Source organism: Callorhinus ursinus, unplaced genomic scaffold (assembly GCF_003265705.2).
Source record: "Callorhinus ursinus isolate GAN/ISIS: 27379988/994484 unplaced genomic scaffold, GSC_fseal_2.0 scaffold18, whole genome shotgun sequence".
In the NCBI taxonomy this organism is placed as follows: Eukaryota; Metazoa; Chordata; class Mammalia; order Carnivora; family Otariidae; genus Callorhinus; species Callorhinus ursinus.
In genome coordinates, this window is record NW_027397080.1 from 30,086,279 (window position 1) to 30,108,139 (window position 21,861).

General features: G+C 61.0%; 1 protein-coding gene across 1 annotated transcript in view; it reads right to left on the reverse strand.

The window, feature by feature from the left end:
• The window catches only part of TMEM201 (transmembrane protein 201), a 26,310-nt gene extending 6,700 nt beyond the window's left edge, over positions 1 to 19,610 (reverse strand). Inside the window, exons 1-7 of the mRNA XM_025856964.2 lie at positions 19,386 to 19,610; positions 12,651 to 12,771; positions 11,980 to 12,174; positions 10,624 to 10,800; positions 8,862 to 9,211; positions 8,089 to 8,292; positions 2,476 to 2,705 (exon numbers count right to left, since the gene is read on the reverse strand). Coding sequence (XP_025712749.1) covers positions 2,476 to 2,705; positions 8,089 to 8,292; positions 8,862 to 9,211; positions 10,624 to 10,800; positions 11,980 to 12,174; positions 12,651 to 12,771; positions 19,386 to 19,498 — 1,390 coding nt within the window. The 5' untranslated portion in view covers positions 19,499 to 19,610. The remainder of the gene's footprint in view (positions 1 to 2,475; positions 2,706 to 8,088; positions 8,293 to 8,861; positions 9,212 to 10,623; positions 10,801 to 11,979; positions 12,175 to 12,650; positions 12,772 to 19,385) is intronic.
• Between the last annotated feature and the right edge of the window lie 2,251 nt (positions 19,611 to 21,861).

Here is a 21,861-nt window from a genome sequence, read left to right on the forward strand (position 1 = left end):
ACACACACACACACACACACACACACACACACACACACACACACACAACACACACGAAACGGGAACCTGGCCTGGCGCCTGAGCCCCGGACCACCAGTGCCTCCTGGTTACCTGAGCCAAGGAGCTGCAGAAACTCATCCTCAACGCCCCCAGCAGGGAGACCCTGGGATCCCACCTGTCACCAGACACTCCGAGACCAGCCTGCGTCCCACAACTGCCCTGCTGTCCTTGCCTCCAGCCCCACAGGGCAACAGGGAGGCTGCGGGTCCTCCACGATGGGTGGGGGACCCTGCCTCCACGGCCTGCGCTGGTTCTGGGATGCCACCCACCGCTCCAAGGCGCTTGAAATGGAAGCCCCCCAGTTCGGCCCCCCGGGGTCAGCGTGCACGGAGAGTCGTCCCGGGAGCGTGGGGCCCAGGGCGGGGCTGCTCCTGGCTGGGCAGGTGCCGGGCTCCTGGCGCCCTCAGCAGTCGGACTGTTCCCTCCCCACGTTCTCTTCAAGGGCCACAGGGAACAGACAGGGACATCTCTGTTCAGGGGGAAAAGGAAAACCATCCGAGTGTGAACTCGGGATATGAGCAAAATGGCCTTTAACGGCCCTGTTCTAGAAGCTTCCCTGACGTCATGCCCATCTCAGCCCTGAGGCATAGCCTCTGGCTCTAGACCCTCCCAGGGTCAGGGGCTGGGGGCCTGCTTGGCTGCACCCAGCTGATGGTTCCTGGCACTTCAGTTGCCCACATCAGGTGCTCCCAACACCACCACGGCGCGTGTATCATCACCGGCCCGGCTGGTGGTGAGGGAGTCTGAGCACCCCCATTTTGCCTCCATCAGACCGGCAGCTGGTGGGCTTTTCTCCAGAGGAAGGGGCAGTGGTGGGGAGCCTGGGGCTCACTTTTTCAACCCTGAGCTTGTCCTACAGGGAACAGGAGGGGTAGGAAGGTGCCCCTCGGAGGTCAAGTCCCTGCCTTTCACCCCGTAGGACATTAACCGGAGTCATTTCTTTATCTTTCTTTTTTTTTTTCAAGTAGGCTCTATGCCCAACATGGGGCTTGAACTCACGATCCCAAGATCGAGAGCCGTATGCTCTACTGAGCCAGCCAGGCGCCCCAGTCATTTCGTATTTTAAAGAGCAAAACAAGAGGCAGACTTCTCCCACAGTCTGCATCTCTGTCCCTAAGACGGCCATCAGAAGGCTCTGGCAGGACCCGAAGTGAGCTGGTCCTACAGAGGCCTGGGAGCTTGGGGCCCTGTCCCCACCTTGGCCCCAACCAGCCCCACCCTCATCCCCACCCAGAAGGCCTGATGGGACAGCTCCAGAGAACGCTCTAGGGGAAGGGCCCAGCTGCTGGGCCTGTCAGGTTCCCACATTCAGGGAATTCCAGGGTCACCCCCACCCCCAGGGCCACAGGCAGGGGGATCAAGAACTCTGCTGAATGACCATTCCCGGAGAAGGGCGGCTCGCCCAGCAAGCCAGCTCACTTCTGGTTACGCAGAACTATCTGGAGTCCAGGCGTCTGTACTCAGGGCAATCACACCTTTGGCCCTACCCCGAAGGCCTTGAACCCTACCCACCGTTATGACCTGTCCCTCCTGCGGTGTGACCCACCCTCTACCCAGGAGGATGCCTCAGCTCAGGAGCCAGATGACTGGGCACAAAGCCCAGCCTGCAGTGGGACCCTGGGCAAGTCACGGGGGGAGACTGAAGCTCAGGGGAGCATCCGACTGGAACTGGAGCCTCCAGCCCGGCAGAGCTGCCGAGAGGCCTGAACGAGACACCGACTGCAGATTACCAAGCCTGGATTAACTGAGATGGCATCCACATTCTTGGAGGCTGGGATCCTGCCTCGTGGCTTCCCACTCCCAAGCCTGCTACCCACGCAGCCAGCCCCCAGGACACAGCCCGAGGAGGAGGCAAGCCCAGTCCGCCCAGTGGCTTCCCAGAGTGCCGAGAGCCATCACAGAGAGCTTGCCAGGCTCCGAGGAGGAAACACTCGATTTCATTTGTAACTGACTTCCCAGGAAGACTGTGCTGGAAAAAGGTGAAGGATGAGACTCTCGGGACAGGGACCAGGCAGGTCTCGGTCATGCCAGGGTCCGCATGCGGCAAGCACGCAGTATTAACGCGGGCAAATTTTCCAGCCCCCAAGGTCGCAAAATGACGACAGGAATAACGACAGTAAGGATGGTGGTAAAAGACAGCGTCCGACGTGTGTGGATGTCTACCGAGTGCCCGCCGACCTTCTAGAAGGTGCTTTGAATGTGTCACCTCAATTTGCCACAAACACCCACAGGCAGGTTCTGCTACTAACCTCGTCTTCTTGGAGGGAAACCGAGGCTCACAGAAGTGAGGCAGCTGCCGAATGGACGCCCCAGGATTGGAGCCCAGCTCCGCCCGTCTCTATGGCAGGAGCTCTAAGCACCCTCCTGCCCCGCGGCCATGCCCCGCTCTGCCCGCCCTTGTCGAGCGCCCCTTACCTGCCCGCGTCAGGGAGGGTATGGTTCCCAGCGAGAGGGCCCGGCTGAGGCGGCCTGGCAGCGAGGAGGGAGAGGCCCGTCGAGGAGACCGGAACAGCTGCTGGCTGGCGAGTGGCAGGAAGCCGGGCGGGGTGGGGATGAACAGAGACGGCGAAGGGCCCGCGCTCGGGCAGGGCACAGCCAGGCTGGGGCTCGTGGGGAAAAGGCCGGCCGCGTCGCGTGGGAAATACCTGCAAGAGCCCGTTGGGCACGGGGGACAAGAGGAGGGTCAGCCCCGGGAGGCTCTGGAGGCGGCGGCCTCCGCCCAGGTCCCGGCCCCTCTCCCCTGGTGCCAGGTGGGGCCGGAGTCGGGGTCCCAGGGAGGCGTGCGTTAGTTGAAGCAGAAAAGCAGTCCGACCACATTCACGCCATTAGGAGCGGGTGGCTGGGAGGAGCCAGCGTGACCCACCCCTCCCTGCATGCCCCCTCCGATCCCACCCACCCGCCCCCTCGGCTTCACAGCAAACTAGTTCCACTACTAGTCTCGGTATTAAAGTGACACTGTCGCCCTTGCCAACCTCACGCCAACCCTTCGCCTTGAAGCAAAGATGCCCAACCCCATGCCAGGCACTCAGTGAAGGCCAAAGGCCTTGGGCTCCCCCTGGCCACTTTGTGCCCATGCCCAGAGCCTCCTGACAGGGCGGCTGAGCTCGGGGAGCCCCCTGCTCCCCAGGGCCCGGCTCCGGGAATCCCGCTACTGCTCTCTGGTCTTGGACACTCGTCTAAAGCCCCTTGCAGAGCGGAGGGGGAGGCGGCCAGGCTGGGGATCCTCGGGAAGAGGCTCTTGGGGGACACAAGCCTAACTCAAGCTTAGACAAGACCGGTAAACGATCGCAAGGCTGCCCAACAGACGGAAGGTGACAGTGTCTCTTTAACTCGAGAATGGGACAAATCACACAACAGGACCCGGTGGCCCCAAGCCAGATTGTCAACCATGCTTCTGATTAAGGCAACCGATTACAGAGGGAGGAGAGGGACAGAGGCAGTTAATACATTAGTCCGCCGTCTGGACGGAGCTGGGGGAGGTCCAGCCTTACCTCAGTCCCAAGGGACAATTGGGGCCATGGACAAGGTGCCGATGGACGGGCAGGCTGGCTCAGGCCCTGCAGCAGAGCCGGGGGCCTGCTAAGGGACCCACCCTGCGCCCCTCGTGACCAAACGCTCAGGGCACCGCCAGCCAAACTATACAGTCCACTTATTTCCCTATTTTTCACTCCCAGTCCTTGCTTTAAATAAATTCTGTGAGGCAAGTGTGGGGTCCACGGTTGCCCTCCTAGAGACTCATATGGGACCTTTTCAATGCTTTCCAAAGTGCCACGAGGCTACGTGGATGTCAGAACCAAAGGCGGGGCCCCCGGGTTTGGGGGACATGGGGAAATCGTGGCAGGGACTCATCAAGCCAATCACCAGAAGGATCTGGCCAACTCCAGGCTGGACGCACCCACACTCCACATGCTGACTTGTTTTGCCCAAGCCTATCGGACACCCACCTCCTTGCCCCCCAGACACCTGAGGAAGGTTTTGTCTCTACACAGATCGATTTGGTGTTGTCACTGTAGAACTGTGATACCATGTGGCAGGATGGCGCCACTACTGTGGGGGAAGAGCCAGAGGTCGGCAGGGGGGCACCTCACTCACTGTGGGGGCAGGGAAGGCGCACTGGGGCCTTTGGTCAGCTTGCTCTGATCGCGTGTGAAGTTCTGTCCCCTGCCGGGGCCTGCACCTCCCCGAGGACCGGGTGGGGGCAGGGCATGCCTAGGCCTGTCCAGCAGATGGCAGCAGGACTCTGCGCCGGGCCTCCTGTGCCCACCCCCTACACCACAGAGTCCACAGCGTGCACCCCGAACCTGGGCAAGTGAGGGGAGAGGCTCCACGTCGGGCTGTAGGGTTCAGAGGTGGTCAGCTCTGCCCAGGAGAAGCTTCCAGGGTCTTTCCAGCTCTTCCCTGCTTTTCCCAGATCCTGCTCACACCTGGGGCCGCCCCAGGGCTTAAAACCCGAATCTCTCAGCCATGTGGCACAGGAGCCGTTCCCAATCTCTGATTCCACTAAGAACGCTGGCCCTAAGGAGCTGGTTCTTTGGTCCGAGCCCTCCTGCTGTGACACACAGTGACATCAGTCACCTGGCAGATCCTCTGTAAAGTGCCAAGGGAGCTGCCATCACGGCTCCGCAGCAGCTGGTCCCTGGGAACCTCTGCCAGGCTCCAGAGAGCTCAGAAGTATCGATGCTTCCTTTGGCTAGCAACCCCCCCCCCAGCCCACCCTGCAACCTCAAACCCCATCTCAGAGAGGCACTCAGCCCCGAATCCAAGTCTGTACGTTTACTGGGATAAACGGGTTCTGGGATGGGGCAGGTGGCTGTCCCATGTCCCATCTGACACTAAGGGGGCCGGCCGGTCTTTTTTGATCCAATCCCAGTCCGAGATGGGAACGGAAGGAGAGAAGGACTACATTTTAAGCAGCAGTTTATTGAGACGGGGGAAAAGAGGACCCAGCAGGGCACGGAGGACAGCCGGGCCCCGAGCCGTTTGGGGCCCGCGTCACCAGCACCCAAACCTGACTCCTGTGGGCATGCCTGTGCCCCGAAGTCCCCTGCCCCGGCCCAGAAGCCTCTGAAGGAACGTGAAAGAACAAACAAAAAAGACATGGTACCTGATGCCCGCCGGTAAAAGCAGAGCCCCGGAGGCATTTATTGAAAATACAGCATGAAACACACGACATCTACGGCCAGGAATTACGGTTACAGCAAAGAGAGTCACCGGCCAATCCCCCGCAGGTGCGCTACACAACCAGAGAGGGCGAGCCACTTGGCAAGAGTCACAGACAGAAGGGACACGGGCTCCTCCCCGGGCGGGTGCGTCGAGGCGGTTGCTCAGCCCACGGTGGGGACCCCAGACTCGGAGAGAGAAGATAGCCAAGCGGGCCTCCCTCACGTCTTGGAGACAGTCACCCCGACCCCAGGTGGTCTGATAGTTGTCCCCAGTGGAGGGGACAGAGGTCCGGGGTAGGGCGACACATTTCCAGTTAATAAGCCACGATCCCAGTGCTGCCTGCACTTCCTCAGCTGTTGCCAGTAAACATCAGAAGGTGCTGGAAATATGCTCCAAGTAATGAAAGGACAGACACGTAATTTTAAAAAAGTCACACAGAACTCTAAAAAGCCCAGGAAGCCGCGCTCTGATGAGGCTCATCTCAGGAGGGTGACTTCCCCTCCCCGCTAGAGGGCAGGAAAGACATCTGCTCAGCAGGGGCTCCTGGCCAGCAAGAGAGCTGGTTATGGTTATTATAAATAATTTAACTTAAATACACACATACACACAGATGTCCTGCTTCTACTCAACGCCAAGAAAAGCAGTAATTAGCATCACACTGTCCGTTTCCTTGAGAATGAGAGATTCCATATACGAGGGCACGCACAGCCACAGACCACTGGCTCTCGGCCTGGTACCTGCGGCCTCCTCTCCCCCCCCGGGCTGACTGATGGGGGTGAAGGGACAGGCAGCGGGCCGCCCCCACCCCCCGCCACCGCCCAACAGCCAAGCCAGGCCAGCAGGGCTCGCTCCCGGTTCAGCCAGGCTCCCCACCCCTCCTTCCTGGTCAGTCACCTTGCACCTCACCCTCCGCAGAGCACAAGCCGAGCCCAGCCAGGTGGGGCCTTGATCGGGGGCCACACGCCGAAGGGGGCAGCTCCAGACCCACCCGGGTGCCAGGGTGGGGCAAGGGCTGCTGCACACGCATTTGAGTGGGGCGGGGTGGCTTCTTAGGACCCCGTGAGCATAGAAAGACCGTGACGGTGGGGCCCAGGCTCCATGAAGGGCCTGGCCAGGGTGCTCTCTGATCTGCCCCTCAGGCTCACATGAGCCTCACGCGCACGTCATCTGCTTTGCCTTCCCCCGGCTCCGATGTGCAAAGGGGAGTGGTTGGCACCCCTGGGGTCCCATCTGGAGGGGGACTGATGCTCAGAGCGATGAGTGGCAGGGCACATCGGCCCTGGAGGGAGTCATCAGAGTGCAGAATGCAGGACGGAGACAGCCTTGGGCTGCCCACCTGCGGGGACAGCGCTCAGAGACGGCACCCTAGGCTAACTATTTCCTCTGCACGCGGGTGGCACTTCTGTGTCCACAGTGTGTCCACGCCTAGGGCAGCACTCAGGGGCCCTGGAGAAAGGTCCACCTCTCATTTCACAGACAGTAAACTGAGGCTGGGAAGAGCCCGAGGCCTGGCTGGAACCAGCTAGTGAGTAGCAGGCGTGCTTCCCCGGGAGCGGTGGCCCTGTCCCTACTACCCTCCTGCTGCCCCACAGGGGACTGGAATGCGGGAGCCTCAGTGGCCTCCGTGAGCAGCGCCAGGAGCCAGGAGGATAGTGACAGGCCAGAAAGGGACAAGGTGACAAATGACCCAGTGTCATGTGTGTCACTCTCGGGCCCCTGCCCCGTGCTATCTGCAGGGAGCAAGAACTTTCCCCAGGCACCATACGGGGGCGAGTGGAGGGAACGGGACAGCCCAGGCAAGGGTAGGGGAGCGGGCCAAGAGCACTCAGGCGTCCACTGCCAGGTGGGGCAGCCTTTGCTAGGGAGGCCTGCACCCCAGCCCCTGCAGGGGTGGGCGGAGGGCTTGGCCACCAGGACTGGGCCCTGGCTTTCAAGGGCAGAGCAGCTGCGCCTCAGGAGAGGAAGCAGCGCGTGCGTGCCCTGGCTCTGTCTATCCCACAGCAGCGCCTGAAAAACAGATGAATAAAGGAAAGACTGCTCGGATCCCCACCTGGACGAACTCCCCCAGCAGCCTGGCTGCTAAGAAGACACTTGCTGACCATAGGAGCAGCAGGATTCTCTACTGTCCCCCTCGAGAGCCTTGCCCCACACACTCCTGGTCAGGCCCAGTCGGGACCCAAGAACTGTGTTCTCCATTCCTGGGGAAGGAAGCTGAGGGACCATGGGTCTCAGGAAGGTCTTGGAGCCGAAAGCGAACTGTAAACCTGAAGGCGCAGCCCTGTGTCCTCTTGCTGCCCCGGCTCTGCGAGGGGTGGCCGGACCACCGTCAGGCCCAAAAGGATGGACCAGGGAAGTGATGTGGGGACCAGGTGGGGGGGGGGGCTCTGCTCCGGCCCCTGCTCAGCAGCACCTGCCCATGCCAAGCAGCCCAAGGAGACCATGTGGCAAGGGTCCAGCCCATAGCCACTGTCACCAGCCTGAGCCAGGGGCTCACGGGTGGAGCAAAGTGGGAGGAGCAGCAGGGACCCGACGCTCACCCACCGTGTGAGAGCCAGGGAAAGGGCGCGGCCAGGGTGGGGGCTCCTGGAGCTGCCGGCTGGAGGCCCTGGGTCAGAGGCAGGCTATGTGGGTGCCACCCGTGATCCAGTCTCGGGGCACTGACGGGGTCTTTGGCCAGAAAGACAGCGGCAGTGGTGGGCAGCTAGAGGACACTTGGGAGGGTGGCTTGGTAGTGCCGGAAAGGACAGGGGGCTCTAGGCTGGGCAAGGGCAGGAGTGAGGCAGGTAAGACGCAAGTCAGAGGGGCCCTGCTCCGGGCCTGTCCGTCCGTCTGTCCTCCCCCCGCAGTCACTGCTGCTTCTCTGACCTTCGGGGCCGGAACCTCCGCGGGCCTGTCGCCTTCCTTGTGGCCACTGCTGCCGTGAAGCCCACCAGGCAGCACAGGGACGTGGTGCTGAACTTGAGTGTGTCCAGCCAGCCGGGTGAGGCGGCCTGCAGGTACTGCTCAGTCAGGTGCAGCCCCAGCAGCAGGGCCCACAGGCAGGTGGAGAAGGCATCGATCCTCCGGAGCCTGCGGGACAGAGCAGGGGCGGCGGTGAGGGCCCAGGGCGGGCAGGGTAAGAACCTACCCCCTTCTGCCACTTCCAGCCTCCCACGTCCATCCCTGGCTCTGCTTAGAGATCAGAGTCCAGGGCCAAGAGGAGAGCGGGGGCCTCTTCCCACACCCACACGCTGCTTGACTCTGGATGGGCCTCCAGATCCCAGCCTACAAACCCGGGCTGAGGACTGTCTCTCAGAGCCACTGGCATGATGCGAACACCATTCAGTACAGTCTCCAAGTGCACGGGGGGGCTAGGGACCCACCTGGTCCCCCAACAACCGGAGAGGTAGGTGGTCATTATCATCCCGACTCTGCAGGAGAGGAGCCTGAGGGGGACAAGCATGCCAGGTGGCCGAAGCGCACGGCAGGTAGGGGCAGGCCAGCTCTAAGTGCCACCACTCCCTCGGGCAGGTCACACTGGTTTCCTCTGCCCGCCCCCCGACTCCCAGCCGCCAGAGAAGAGGGACCATGTCTTGTTCCAGCCACACCATGGAGCTTTTCCTCCCACCAAGTCCCGCCCCACCTGGCTCCACACGCACCTGATGCGGCCAGCCAGCAGCATGGCCAGCAGGCAGGTGAGCAGGCCCAGGGCCACGACGCCCATCTGGTGGCTCTGCCCGAAGGCCCAGGCCTCGCGCAGCTTCTCTGCCGCGTGCTCGGGCAGCAGGCCCAGCAGCTGCTGCCAGCCCTCGGCCCCCGGGGCGGTGCTGTTGTCGGGTGCGGCTGAGCCATTGCCACCGGGCGGCAGGGCTGGGGGCAGGGTGGCCTCTGGGGCAAAGGGGTTGCTGGTGCCATAGAGCGCAAGGGTCAGCAGAAAGGTACAGGCCAGGAAGGCGAGGGCGCGGAGCACGATGACCTGGACCGGGGCCTTCACCGCGGATGAGAAGCTCTGAGGGAGCGAGAGAGACTGGTTAGCGAGATGGCCAGCGCCACCGACAGCCATTCCCAGTGCCCGCTGTGCGCGGGGGTCTGGCCAGGGCCCCTGCCAGGGCCCCAGAGCACTTGCTGAAGAATCCACCTGGTTCCAGGGGCGCCTGGGTGGCCCAGTCAGTTAAGTGTCTGACTTGATCTCAGCTCACTTCTTGATCTCAGGGTTGTGAGTCCAAGCCCCCCTTGGGGGGAAAAAAAATCCACTTGGTTCCTGATGGTCAGAGACAGTGTCTTTACTGGGTCTTAAGTTCTTACATACTCCCAGCTTTGTTTCTAGGTTTACTGCTGTGTTCCACTGATCTGTCTCCTTTCTCAGCCTTCAACCACCGCGGAAATCACTACGCTGGGTAGGCTACTGCTCTACTACGCTCTTTAGAGAAATCCCTTTTGATGTCATCGTGACCTGTTTTTTCTAATAAGATTTTCGTTTTGTCAAGTTCTCATCAAAAGTTCCTATCATGCTCTTAACTACACACAGAGATGACTCAGGCCAAAATGAAGTTAAAAGAACACAGCAATAAGTTGTTTCGTCTAGGAACACGGTGCTGAGGAGAAAACCAAAGGTCATAGTGTCTGGCTTCTGACTGTGCAGAGGTGGGCGTGGGGGCTGGGGCTGTGGCCTTGTGGTCAGGGGCCTGGGTGCAGCCTGGAATATTTCTGGGGTGGGTGGTTTTTTTTGTTTTGTTTTAAGATTTTATCTGTGAGAGAGAGAGCACAAGCAAGGGGAGCGGCAGGCAGAGGGAGAAGCAGGCTCCCTGCCGAGCAAGGAGCCCGATGTGGGGCTTGATCCCAGGACGCCGGGATCATGACCTGAGCCGAAGGGAGACGCTTAACCAACTGAGCCACCCAGGCGCCCCTGGGGTGGATGGTTTTACTTCTAAATGCACCTGTATCACATCAGAGTTTTTAAACCAGAACATTCTATCAACCTAGTACAGTGATAATAATTAAAAACAGTTTTAGCAAGACAGTCCCGGGTTCAAATCCTGGTGTGTGGCGCTCTGCAAGTTAGTTTAACTCCCCAAGTTTGGTTTCCAGCTATTAACTGGGGGTCATGGGGCCGAAGAGCAGACCCACCATGAAGGGTGCCGTGGGGAGCCCATGCCCGTGTCGGGGAAGCATCCACGTACAGCAGGGCCCTGACAACCCCCCCCGCCGCTCAAGAGCACGAACACAAATGCAACACGATCCTGAGCCACTCTTCCTGGGACCCTTGCTTGGGCTGAGGACACGAAGGGGCCTATGGACAGGTGGGGATGGGGCCCCTGGGAAGGCTCTCGGCTCTGAAGAGCTGCCCTCCACGCACGGGGTTTCTTGCCCCACTCAAGGGTGGGAGCCGCCGAATGCAGCTGGGGGGGGCCTCGCTCCAACCTGCGTGTGGGTCTGGTCGGCCTCCCGGCGCCGGAACTGGTGGCTGAGCAGCAGGGCGCGCAGCTGACGGTTCTGGTGCTTGATGTAGTACTCGACGGCCGCCTGGCAGGGCCGGCACAGCTTGTACATCTGCTCCAGGTGGTGGCGGTACACCTCGATCTCTTCGTCGTACCTGCCCTGCAGGGGCGGGGGCACGACAGCGGCTCAGCGTCCTCGGGGGCGACCCCAAGCAAGGCGTCCCTGCTGGAACCTGCTTCCGGTGGTGCCCGACCCGACCGATGGCCCGCTGCCTGCGGTGATGCCGGCGCCCGAGGGGCAGGCCCGGCCCAGAAGGCGGCACACAGCAGGGGCCCACGGGCGACAGGGGCCTCTCTAGCCAGGTTCTGTGGCCGCACGGGAGGCACCGGAAGCCAGGAGCTCGGGCCGTGGGCCCTGCTTCAGGCTCTGCTCCTGGGCTCCAGGAAGGCAGGTGAGTCACAGGAGAAACAGCTCCGGGCTGATGCTACTCAAATGCAGACAGAACCACCCAGAGGTAGGGCCCGCCCTCCCCCGAAGACCAAGCGTCCAGAAAACACTAGAGAGTCAAGGGCTTTCGTGGGAGCTGAAGGGTCCTCTGGGCTTCAGAAAGAGCCCAGATTTGAGTCTCAGCCCTCCTCCCTCCAGAGATGCAGCAACACACCTCCCCTTCCCCAGGGGAGTCAAATATTGCAGTCTGCAGTGGCCAGGAAACTTATCAGCTTGGTCTCTCACTGGGATCGAATATGCCAGAACGACTGCTCTGGTTGCCAGACTGCACATGCGTTCCCTTCTTTGTGCAGGTTTCCCATCTCCCCCTGCTCAGCCATGGCTCCGTGCTGTACTCCTTCCCGCCCGCAGAACCGTGGGAAAGGTGGGCTCTTCTCCAATGGTCAGGGGACCCCCAGACAGGGCGAGGTCTGGCGGGGGGGGCAGGCAGCTGGGCTGTGCTAGCTAGCCAGGCCTGCTGGGCTCCGCAGTGGGCCCAGGGGAGGCAAGCTCCCAACACTGGGCTGCTCGGCAGTACCTAGTTTCCTCTCCCAGAAGCTGGGAGCGTCCTCCGCCAACTCCAGAGCAAACTGCCTGCCCAGCCAGTGGACAAGACTGACCCAGGGACATGGACGGGATGGCTCCGACAGGGCCTGCACGGGAGCCCAAGGACCGCGCCCCCCCCCAAGCCCTGCACGGGGACAAACCCCTCTGGCAGGCGCTGGGGTCTCCACGAGGTGCCCGGGCCGGGAGCCCTGATGGCTGCTGCCACACGGGGTGAGGAGGGGGCCCTGTGCGCGCCTCCCCGCAGCAGCTCCAAAGCGCCTGGCCCCCGCCTCGCGCCCACCTCACCTCGTCACGCGGCGCGAAGGCAGCCAGCTGCTTGATCTTGGTGGTCTGGTGGTGGCTGCACCTCCGGCACAGCAGCACCTGGCTGCTCACCCACTGCTGGGGCTGCGCGGGGGCGCGGGGGCCGGGCGCGCTGCTCACCACATGGTTCAGGTGCTCCAGGTACTGGGCGGGGATGGGCTTGTTGTAGTCGCCATTCTGGGGGGCGGGGGGAGGGGAGGGGACAGGAGTCAGTGGGGGAGCCCAGCCCCCCCCCCACCGACAGGAGAGCCGGACGCCCCATCTGGCGCCACTCCAGAGAAAAGGTGGCGGATCTCATTACATGCAGCGGCGGGAGCTTTTCTTCCAAAAAGACTTCATGTGGAGCTCCCAGAGTGCAGCCTGCCCCCCACCCCGCCAACCTGCACCCCGCGGGCTGGCCGCCTGGGTTTGTGCGTGGAGTCTTCCCACAGCAGAGCCCGCGCGCTTGCTGACGCCGGTGGCGTGGCACAGCTGGGCGGTCGCGGCAGAGCATGGCCCGCGGAGCTGCCACCCGGCCTCCGCAGGGAGCCTGCCTCCACCTGGTCTGACGCAAGGCCGGCAAGGGGCTTTGGAGCCAGAAGGACCTGGCTACGGACCCCGACCCTCCACCTGTAGTGGCGTGACACTGCCACCCCAGCTCCCTGGGCCCATACCTCCTGGAACCCATTGTACTGCTCGCAGTGGGGACAGTCCCAGCAGTTACGGTTCCCGTATGGCACGACCGTGTCCTGGTTGCAGAACCAGCAGTTGACGATGGTGTGCGTCGGCTTCATCCTGTGGACGAGGACAGGGTCACGTCAGCCAGAAGAGCTCTGCCTCGCGTGCTGCAGGGACCCGAGAAAAAGCACGGGAAGCAGGACGGGGGACCCAGAGCCGGAGACGCAGTGGGCTGGAGGAAATGACTCGGCAAGGGGCTTGGCTGCGTGTTGAGGGCTCACCAGGAGGACCGGCAAGGAGGCAGAGGCTGGGTCAAGCTTCTCCTTAGGCCACAGGCAAAGCCTGCCCGCTCGTGCTCTGCCCAACCCCCTGCCCCAATGGGGACAGCTGAAGATGCACCCGACCCTTTAGCTCCTGGTGGTCTACATGGGAACCCAGGGCCACCAGCTCCTGGCATCCTGGGGCTCAGCAAGGGGGAGTAACAGGGGGCCAGGCCCTAGGACCACCCTCCTGAGGCCTGCAGACCCCGGGCCTGTCCCTGGGCTGTGGAAACGGTGCTTCTCTGGGAGTTTCCAGATGGCAGGAGCCTCCTGTGCTACACAGATGAAAACCCCAAGAGATGGAGGCCGAGGACACTGAGGGGCGGGGACTAGAAACAGCTGCTCAGACTGGAGCCAAGCGTCCCTCCTGGGCCGGGGGGGGGGGGGGGGTTACAGGGGGGGGGGGGGGGGGGGGAGACAGGGCAGGCAATCCACAGTGGCCTTGGTTGGCCACACATGCGGAGACAGGTGGGGTCTGCAGGATAATCCCGGCCCAGACACTGGGGGATCTGTGCTCTGGGCCCCTCCGCCCACCTCACTGGCTGTGGCAGGGGCCAGGGGGAGTAGAGCAACTGCCCAACAAACCCCCCCAGCCCCAGGGATCTAGAAACCACATAGGCAATGGGCGGCAGCTACTTGAGCCCTGGGGTCCTGGCCTCACGGCTCCCGCCCTCCCCGCCAAAGGCCACCTCCAGCTCTGGGGTACTGCCTGGGCCCCTGCTGCCGTGGGCAGCCACGACCTCGTGCTTCCTCAAGCCAGAGGCCCTGGCTCTGCCAACTTCTAGATGTTAGCCCCAGGAAGCTCCTTCTCGCCCAGCCGGGCCTGCACCTGCCAAGTGTGAGCGATCACAGAACCTGTGCATCCGTGTGTTACGACGATCCGAGGACACGAGACACATAAAGGTGCTCTGTAATGCAAAGGGCCAGCTCGGTCACTCTCCTGTCCCTGGGCTTGCCAGGGGCCTCGGAGGAAGTTCCTGGAACCGCAGCTGCCTCCTGGCCTTGCCCCTCCCTTGCCCCCTACTGACCATGGGCAGGTTATGAGGGTTGTCCAGGCCTCAGTCCAACACCTGCCACCTGGGGACAAGAGCATGTCAAGGGTGGGAAGTACCAAACAATGCCAGCCTAAGTGCCTAATAAATGGTCATGAGGCTGGGAAGGGGTTGGGGGAGAGGAGGATATGCAAGGAAGGGCCCCAGGGTACAGAGGGCACCCTGCATCGCCCCCAGCAACCACAGCAGGACACTCTCTGCCCCTGTTCGGGCCAAAGCCCTCGTGATGGACAAGGGACCGCCGCGTCTTGTCAACAGCAAGAGGCCAGAGCAAGGCCTAAAAACGGCCCCGCCGCATAGCACTGCGATCACGGCTGTGTGGTGTGGCCTCTGGGCAGTCACCTACCTCCTGGACCCTCCGCTGCTTTGGGGATAATGATAATCCTTGCCCCAAACGGAGGCCGCCGAGAGGATCAAACCAGGGCATTTAGGAAAGTGCTGAGCCTGGCAGGTGGTTGGCTCAAGGCCCTTGGACAGCTTCCCTGGGCTCTGCGCAGAGAGCGGTGGGAGTGGCACCAGGCAGGGCAGGCAGTGTGGAAGCCTGCCCCGCTATGTGGGCACTTGGCTTGCCCTCTGCTAACTTGTACCTGCTTTGCAGGTGTCTCTGTGATGGCGCCAGCCGAGAGATCTCTCTCTCCCGCCCCCGGGGCCCCCCCATCCTCACCGTGGGCCTCCTCTACCCCCCCAACCAGGCCACGCCTGGCCTCTGGAGAGAAGCCAAGCAGAGGAACCTGCAGCCTCAGCGTCAAGGGCAAGCCAGGCAGGAGGTGAAGGCGCCGGCCCTGGGGACCCACGGGGGTGAGCGGGACCTGCGGCTTCGGCCCCAGGGAGCCCCCGGAGCCCCTCCTGCCCCAGGAAGCCACCATTTCCACTCCGAGCCTCCAGCTCCACTGCTCAGGAAATGAGCCTGGCCTGGAAACGGGGGGCAGGAAGGGGAGGCAGGGGATGAGCTCTGGTCCCCGGGGCCAGCCAGCCGCTCTGGCTCCTGTCCCTCTCACCCGTGGCAATCCCTGCCTGGGGCAGGGATGCGGGCGGGGGTCTCCCGGCCACCGAGTCCTCCCCCACAGCTCCTATGCGGCCAGTCCTCAAAGGGTCCAGGGCCCGGGAGCGGCGGATGGGCCAGCGGGCACTGGGGTGCCGGGCACGAGTCAGCCCCTCACCAGCGCTGCTCCTCTCAGGGCTGCACCCACCTCCGCCTCCACCTGGACCTGCACCAGGCCCGACGAAGGAGTGTTAGGGTCTCTATTCTGAGCCAGCACTGGTCCTACTCTTGCCCAGGGAAAGGCTCCCCCTGGTCCCCTCCTGAAACTTCCGAACGCTTCTCCCCCAGCCAACAACCCCATCCCAGGGAGGCGCTAGGACAAACCACTCTGAGTAGTGGACGAGGTCTGAGGTCTGACAGCCTGTCCCTGTAACACAGGCAAGAGTGAGACAGCGCGGGGCCAGGCCGCCTGAGGGAGGAAGGCCGGGCCCCAGCAGGTGGGCAGACAGGAGGGTCTAGAAGGGTCCACCCAGCTTCTGCTACCTGCGTGCCGAGCTCCTGGGCTCCGCTGGAGCAAGAGGAGGCCTGAAGCAGCCAGGAGCAGGGTAGGCCCCTCGGGAGAAGCAACGGGCAGCTACCTGCTCCAGACCCACCCCTCCACAAGCCCTTTTAAACACACAAACTGGGGTAAAAAGATGGGACACATGCTCTCAACAATGGTATCACCCCATCAGCTCTGATGGACATTTAGTTAAAACACAGCTCATGCCCTGACATTTCCTACAGATGGCGGCGGGGGCGTCTGTTCTAGGAGTGAGCCCACCACTGTGAGGGATGCAGCTCTACACCCTCGACACCTGCTGGGAGCCCGGCACCGTGTCACATGGAGAAGACTCAAGGACCTGGGGCCCCATCCCTATCCAAGTGGGCTTAGCGTCTTGGGAAGACTTGTGTCCATGTGTCCACCAGGCCCCAAGAAGGGCCCAGCCTCCCCTGAGAGGGGCCTGGCGGACAGACAGCTTATGACTCTGGGCACTGGTGCTGGCTGCGTGAAGTCTGGCAGACGGGCTCTATGAGAGTCAAGCTGGTTCCCTCAGGAACCAGGGGTAGGGCCCCAAAAGACAGCGCAGGACAACCTCACAGGTGAAGGGGGGCCTTGCTGGACCTCCAGGTGCCTCCTCACTTGCTCCTCTGTGCCCTGGGTGCACAGCACATGCCGTCCTATCCGGCCAGGAGAGTCCGAGCAGGTGCCCCTGGGGCTGCAGCACCAGCAGCACCAGCAGCACCAAAGAGCAACTTGGTGCCTCCAGGCCTCCTGCCCAGCCTCAAGGCAGTCCTGCCAGCACCAAGCCAGAAAGCCCCCAAATCCACCTCTCTGGGGGCACACCTGGCCTGGGGATGGCGGACTGCCCTCCTTCACGTCAGCACAACCGGTGTTTAACGAGCACACGCTAGGCTTGTAGGGAGACAGAAATGAGCAAGGCTCTCCACTTCTGACCTGGACACAAGAACGAGAACAAGTTCACAGGGCAGCTGGTGACAGATGTCACAGGAGGCCAACAAGCAGAGCATTTGCCGTTACCCTAAGGAACGGGTTTGCTGGTCAGCAGGGCACAATGAGCAGATGGCATTCAAACAGGCGGGGCTGCCGGGCCGAGGGGGGAGGGGACACCCAGCGTGCATCCAGGGAGTGGTGGCCCCTCAGCTAGCAGCCGGAGTGTGTGGCCAGAGGTGGGCGGGAGACAGGGACTCTGGACGCCAGGATGAGCCTCTGCGACTTAACCCGGGAGGCCGCTCTTCCCCGTCTCCAAACCCCAGAAAGGAGATAATCCAACAAACACCCATGGGTGCCACGGGAGGCCCCTGAGGCCCTGAGCAGGGATATGCTGGCAGAAGATAAGACCCTGGACACAATGTGGAGCAGCCGAGTCCGGAGATGGGAGTCGGGTGGGGGCAGGAACAGGCAGCCATCGTGAGCGCCTGGAGGCAGGGCAAGCTAGCCCAGGGAAGTGGAATGCAGGCTCCCAGCCCGAGCAGACAGTGGCGGCCTCCTGCGCGTGCTCAGCGAGGACCCAGAGTGTGCGGCTTGGCTAGGAGCTGACGGGCTAGAGTGGATCTGCTGTTCAACAGAGGCAAGAGGAGGGCACGAGCCCAACCCCTCTGAGCCCCGGCTCCCTCATCTGGAGAATGGGTTTCTGGAGGGCGGTGGTGTGCAGGTACTACCCCGCATGTCAGCACCGAGTTACTAACAATCCGGGCAGGACTGAGGCTCGGGGAGGACTGCAGCCCTTCCGAGAGGTGGCCTCTTCCTCAGGCTCCCGGGTCAATCTGCCCTCTAGGTCTCCACCACCTCTGTGCCGAGCCCACTAACACCCCACCCACCCAAGTCGCTTTCCAGAAACAATTCTCCTCACACACCCTCCCCCAAAGGTCACTCAAATCCTATGGTGCAGCCAAAGCCAACGTTCCTCACTGTCACAGCGTCCTCCCTGCTCGAGGGAGAAGGGCTCAATCTCTGCAGGGCTGGTCTTGCTTCTGGAGCGGGACAGTGGCCAATTTCTGATGCTCAGACAAAAACCAGTGCTTTTTGAAAATCTCAGAGCATCCTGGGAGAGGTCTGATCCTTCTCAGCCCAACCAAGAGGTCCCCATGCCACACCATGACTCTGGTGTCATACCGCTGGAGTGAAAAGGCCTGCCAGGTACGCTCCTGGGTCCCCTCGAACCAGCTTGCCCAACACTGCCCCGAGGCTCCAGATTCCTACCTCCAGGAGAGGGAAAGTTGTGGCTAGCAGCCCAGGGGAGGGAGAACAGGACCCTGAGAACAGCCACAGCTAAAGACACAGGAGCAGGAGGTACAGTGAGCAAACCCCGTCCAAATTCAGCCACACTAACACACACACCCGCAGCCTGAGCCAGGCTCCGACCCTCGGTGTATTCCCCACCCCAGGGTAGCCAGCAGACAGCAGTGTCCAGGAGACAGGCCAGGCCCTGGACTCCCCTCTGCTGTCCACATGCTCTGGGAATCGAGCAAACCGCCACGTGCCCCTGCACTTCAGTTCCCTCACGTATAAAATGACCACTTTGAACCAGCTGGTCCTGGAAGCCCCTCCAGCTTCCCGAAATTGGGCAGGAACTGGAACACTGGGAGACATGCGGTGTCGCGGAGCCCTTGAATTAGAAGCTCCTTCTACCCCCAACTATCCTCCCCTGGGAGGCCACCCCCTCCTCAGCCTGCCCGTCTGGCTCACCCTGCAGACACAGCTGATGTTCCTCCTACCCCTCCTCCTCCAGGAAGCCTGTGACTCAGTCGCCCTCACTTCTTTCTCCCTCAGATGAGAAGCAGCACATGGTGGCGGTTAAGGAAGAACCACCAGACTGCCCAGGTTCAAATCCCAGCTCTGCCACACCTGCCGCTGAGTGCCTGCAGGCAAGTCCTTCTCTTCTCCTACCCTGTATGTGAGCTTTGCGGGTCCCATGCTCAAAGTACAAACCCACCCACCCTGTCCCTAGGATGTGTTCACAGCCCTATCTTTTTTCCCTGTCATCTGCCGCTGGAGCAGATGCGGAAACAGCTGGGCTGCCTCTGAGGCCCTGCTCAAACAAGAGGCCACTTGGCTTTTATCCCTGACCACGGAGGCCCCTCAGAGGGGTCAGCATGATCTTTGAGCCCTGCCAGGGCTGGGGCTGCCACTGAACCAGCTCAGCAGCAGCAGCAGCAGCAGCAGCAGCAGCACGCTTTCCTGCCCCAGGGGTTAGCAATGCAGGCTCCAGGCCCAGGCGGCTTCAGTTCACACGGTGGTTCTTCTAATTAATGACAATTTACTCAGCTCTTTTGTCCCTGGGCTTCCTTCTCTACGGGCTGCTGGGGTCGTGACTCTGACTGGGCCCCTATGAAATGAGAACAACGCCTGAGGCAGCGTACGCCGACCAGAAAGTGCTAGCTAGCATCAGTCCATTCCAACGTGTGCCCGGAGCAGGGCTGAAGGCGGACAAGAGCGCAGTGCCATCTCGGCGGCTCTCTCCCGCAGGGTGTCGGGGTGGGCGTGGGGCGGCCCCGCAGATCCCGCGGCTCGGCAGGCACGCGTCTCCGCGGGGGAGGAAGTTTGTAACCCACGCGCTGGCCGTCCTCGCCCGCCCCGCATTTCTGGGATCCCCGAACCCACTCCCCGGCCGCTTCCCCACCACGAAGCTTCCCAACCCAGCAGCCCCCAGGGGCACGCGGGCGTGCACAGAGGGTCCCGGCGCGTGGGCGCCCAGGCCGGGCCCCCACCGCCACGCCGCGGCCTCGCGGGCAGGGAGGAGCCGTGCAGCCCCGGAGCGGGCCGGGGCGGGCGGAGGACGGCGGGCCGAGGCCGCGTGGGCCGCACGCACTCACCTCCGCGCGATCCGGTAGAGCAGAACGCCGGCCGCGGCGCACGCCGTGACCCCCAGGCCGCCGGCCAGGCCGGCCGTGGGGCAGCGGGCCAGCAGCGCGCTCACTCCCTCCATGGTTCCCCGCGCGGGCGGCGGGCAGCGGGCGGCAGGCGGCGGGCGGTGGGCCGCGGGGCTGGGGGCCCAGGGCCGCAGGCGGGACACGGGGCGGCGGCGCGCGCCTCCTCGCGCCGTGACCTTCGCCGCTTTGTAGCCGGCGCGGGCCCGCCCCCTGACTCGGCGCGCTCCCGCCGCGCAGCCAATCGGGGCTCGGGGCGAGCCCGGGGGGCGGGGCGCCGGCGGAAGCGGCGGCACTGGGCCGAGCGCGCCCCCCCGCGGCGGGAGGTGGGAGGCGACGAGGCGCCCGGCGCCCCCCCCCCCCCCCCCCCCCCCCCGCCTCCTGCAAAGTCCGCCAACCTTAGCGCCCTGGGGCACAGACTGTAAGTAGTCTTTTCTCCCGCTAGTCCGGTCTGCCCAACGCTGGCCAAGACCAGCCTGCGCTCGAACAGCTGTTTTGCTCCAAGTTGCAGCTCTTTTAAGCCACTCCATTAAACAAAGTAATAGTTAATGGAGACATGAACGTCCATCCACAAGGGCGAGGTTGAACGAATCACAGGACAGCTCTACCTCGGAACTTCGGAACGTAAGGTGGGAGCTATGAGTATTGGCCTGGAGGGAGGATACTGTTAAAAAAAAGGGGGGCGGGACAGGCACACTGATTTTGGGAATAACTCAGTTTGAATAAAGACACTCCTAGAATGTGTGTACGCTTGTAGGAAGTCGAGGACCGTTAGCGTTGAGCTACAAAGTTACCCCAGGGGTGTGGATTTAGAGAAGATTTTTATGCCAGTTTCAGTATTATTGGCTTGAGATGAATTACTTTCATAAATAAACAAAACAAAAAACCCAGCTGGTTGTAAATATTCGTATTCAGTTACACAATACATGTCTCAGTGTCCACACTTTTCCAGTGTTTCTGAGGTCAACATTGGAGTTCTTCCTGCGGTGGACAGTGTCGGTGTGGGGTCGTTTAGCAGCAAATGTTACCATTGTTTCCTGTTGCCAATTAATCTGTCCTGCACCCTAGTCACCGGAATTTCTAGGAGCTGCAGAGAGGGCAGGGAGCAGGGCACAGGACCCAGGGGCTGGAGAGAGGCTGCTCCTGTTTCTTCCACGTGGGTCAGAGCCAAGGCCTTGCTTTGGCCACTTTGCTGCTTTCACCACAAATGCACAAAGAGTAGTGAAACCTCCTTTATAATGTGTGGCACTGTATTTAAGTACCATTTTCTTTCCAAGTTAGATTCAGAGACTGCTGTGGACAACTGTGTCCTGGGGGTTACACTAGTGTAATCTCACCTTCGTCGGTGGTAGTGCCCCTGGGCTCGTGATCCTTGAGTGAACTGAATGGTTTGCTGGACCTTGGCTTCGGTCAGACCATTCCACAGGCTCAGATGCCCCCTTTAGCTTATATTCATCTACCCAACACGCACTACAAACCCACTACTGGCCATTTTACAACTTACCATCTCTCAGACCTCAAGTCATTAAACCTCTGAGCCTCTCTTATTTGTAAAATGTGGATTATGGTAATACCTGCCTCGTGAGGTGGTGTCAGAAATAATTTCCATGAGAAAATACAGAACATCTTACACAGTGTTTGGTACCCAGTGGGTAAGCAATGAGGGTTTCCCAAGTCTTATGTATATAACTACTTAAAAATAATGAAATCCCAATGACTGAGCTTGTGCCCAAGAGAGAAATCATGGGATCTCCCCATGGACAGCTCAAACAGCGACAATTCCCATTTTAAATCTGACAAGCCACTTTATGGTTTCTTGCTTTTCTTCCTACTTTTCTGGTGCTCACCTTTTTCATTTCAATGTTCTGGTGCAGAAGCAATTAGAGAACTAAATGGTCAGCATCAAATTTATTAATTCAAGAATGTAGAAATGAAAACTATTTTCAAATAATTCTCATACCCAATTAGCAAATATTAAGCAACCTAATTTTTAAACCTTTAAATCTTGAGGGAAAAATTCAGATTTTAATATAAACACTAAAATAGGAAGATGTTGCTAAACGCCACTATCCAACAGTTAAACTGAGCTCCTGGAATAGAAATCTTTTGACTGCTATGCGGTTTACAAGCACTGATGCTTGACTAAAGTGATTTATTTGGACTTCCGCACAGTTGTTACAGTTCAAGCAAATTCTACCAGTGAGCTCAAGCACACCAACTAACCTCCTTCATGCCTAAAGGTGAGCAAAATTAAACTCCATTTAAATACAATTTGAAAATATCCTACTCTCGTCCCCACCAGTGCATCTGCAACTGAATCTGAAACTATAATGCATCAGTTATTAGAACCCAGTATCTTTCTAGATATTCAGACTGAAAACTAATCTCAATGGACAATAAAGCAAATTCCAGTGGAAGAGCT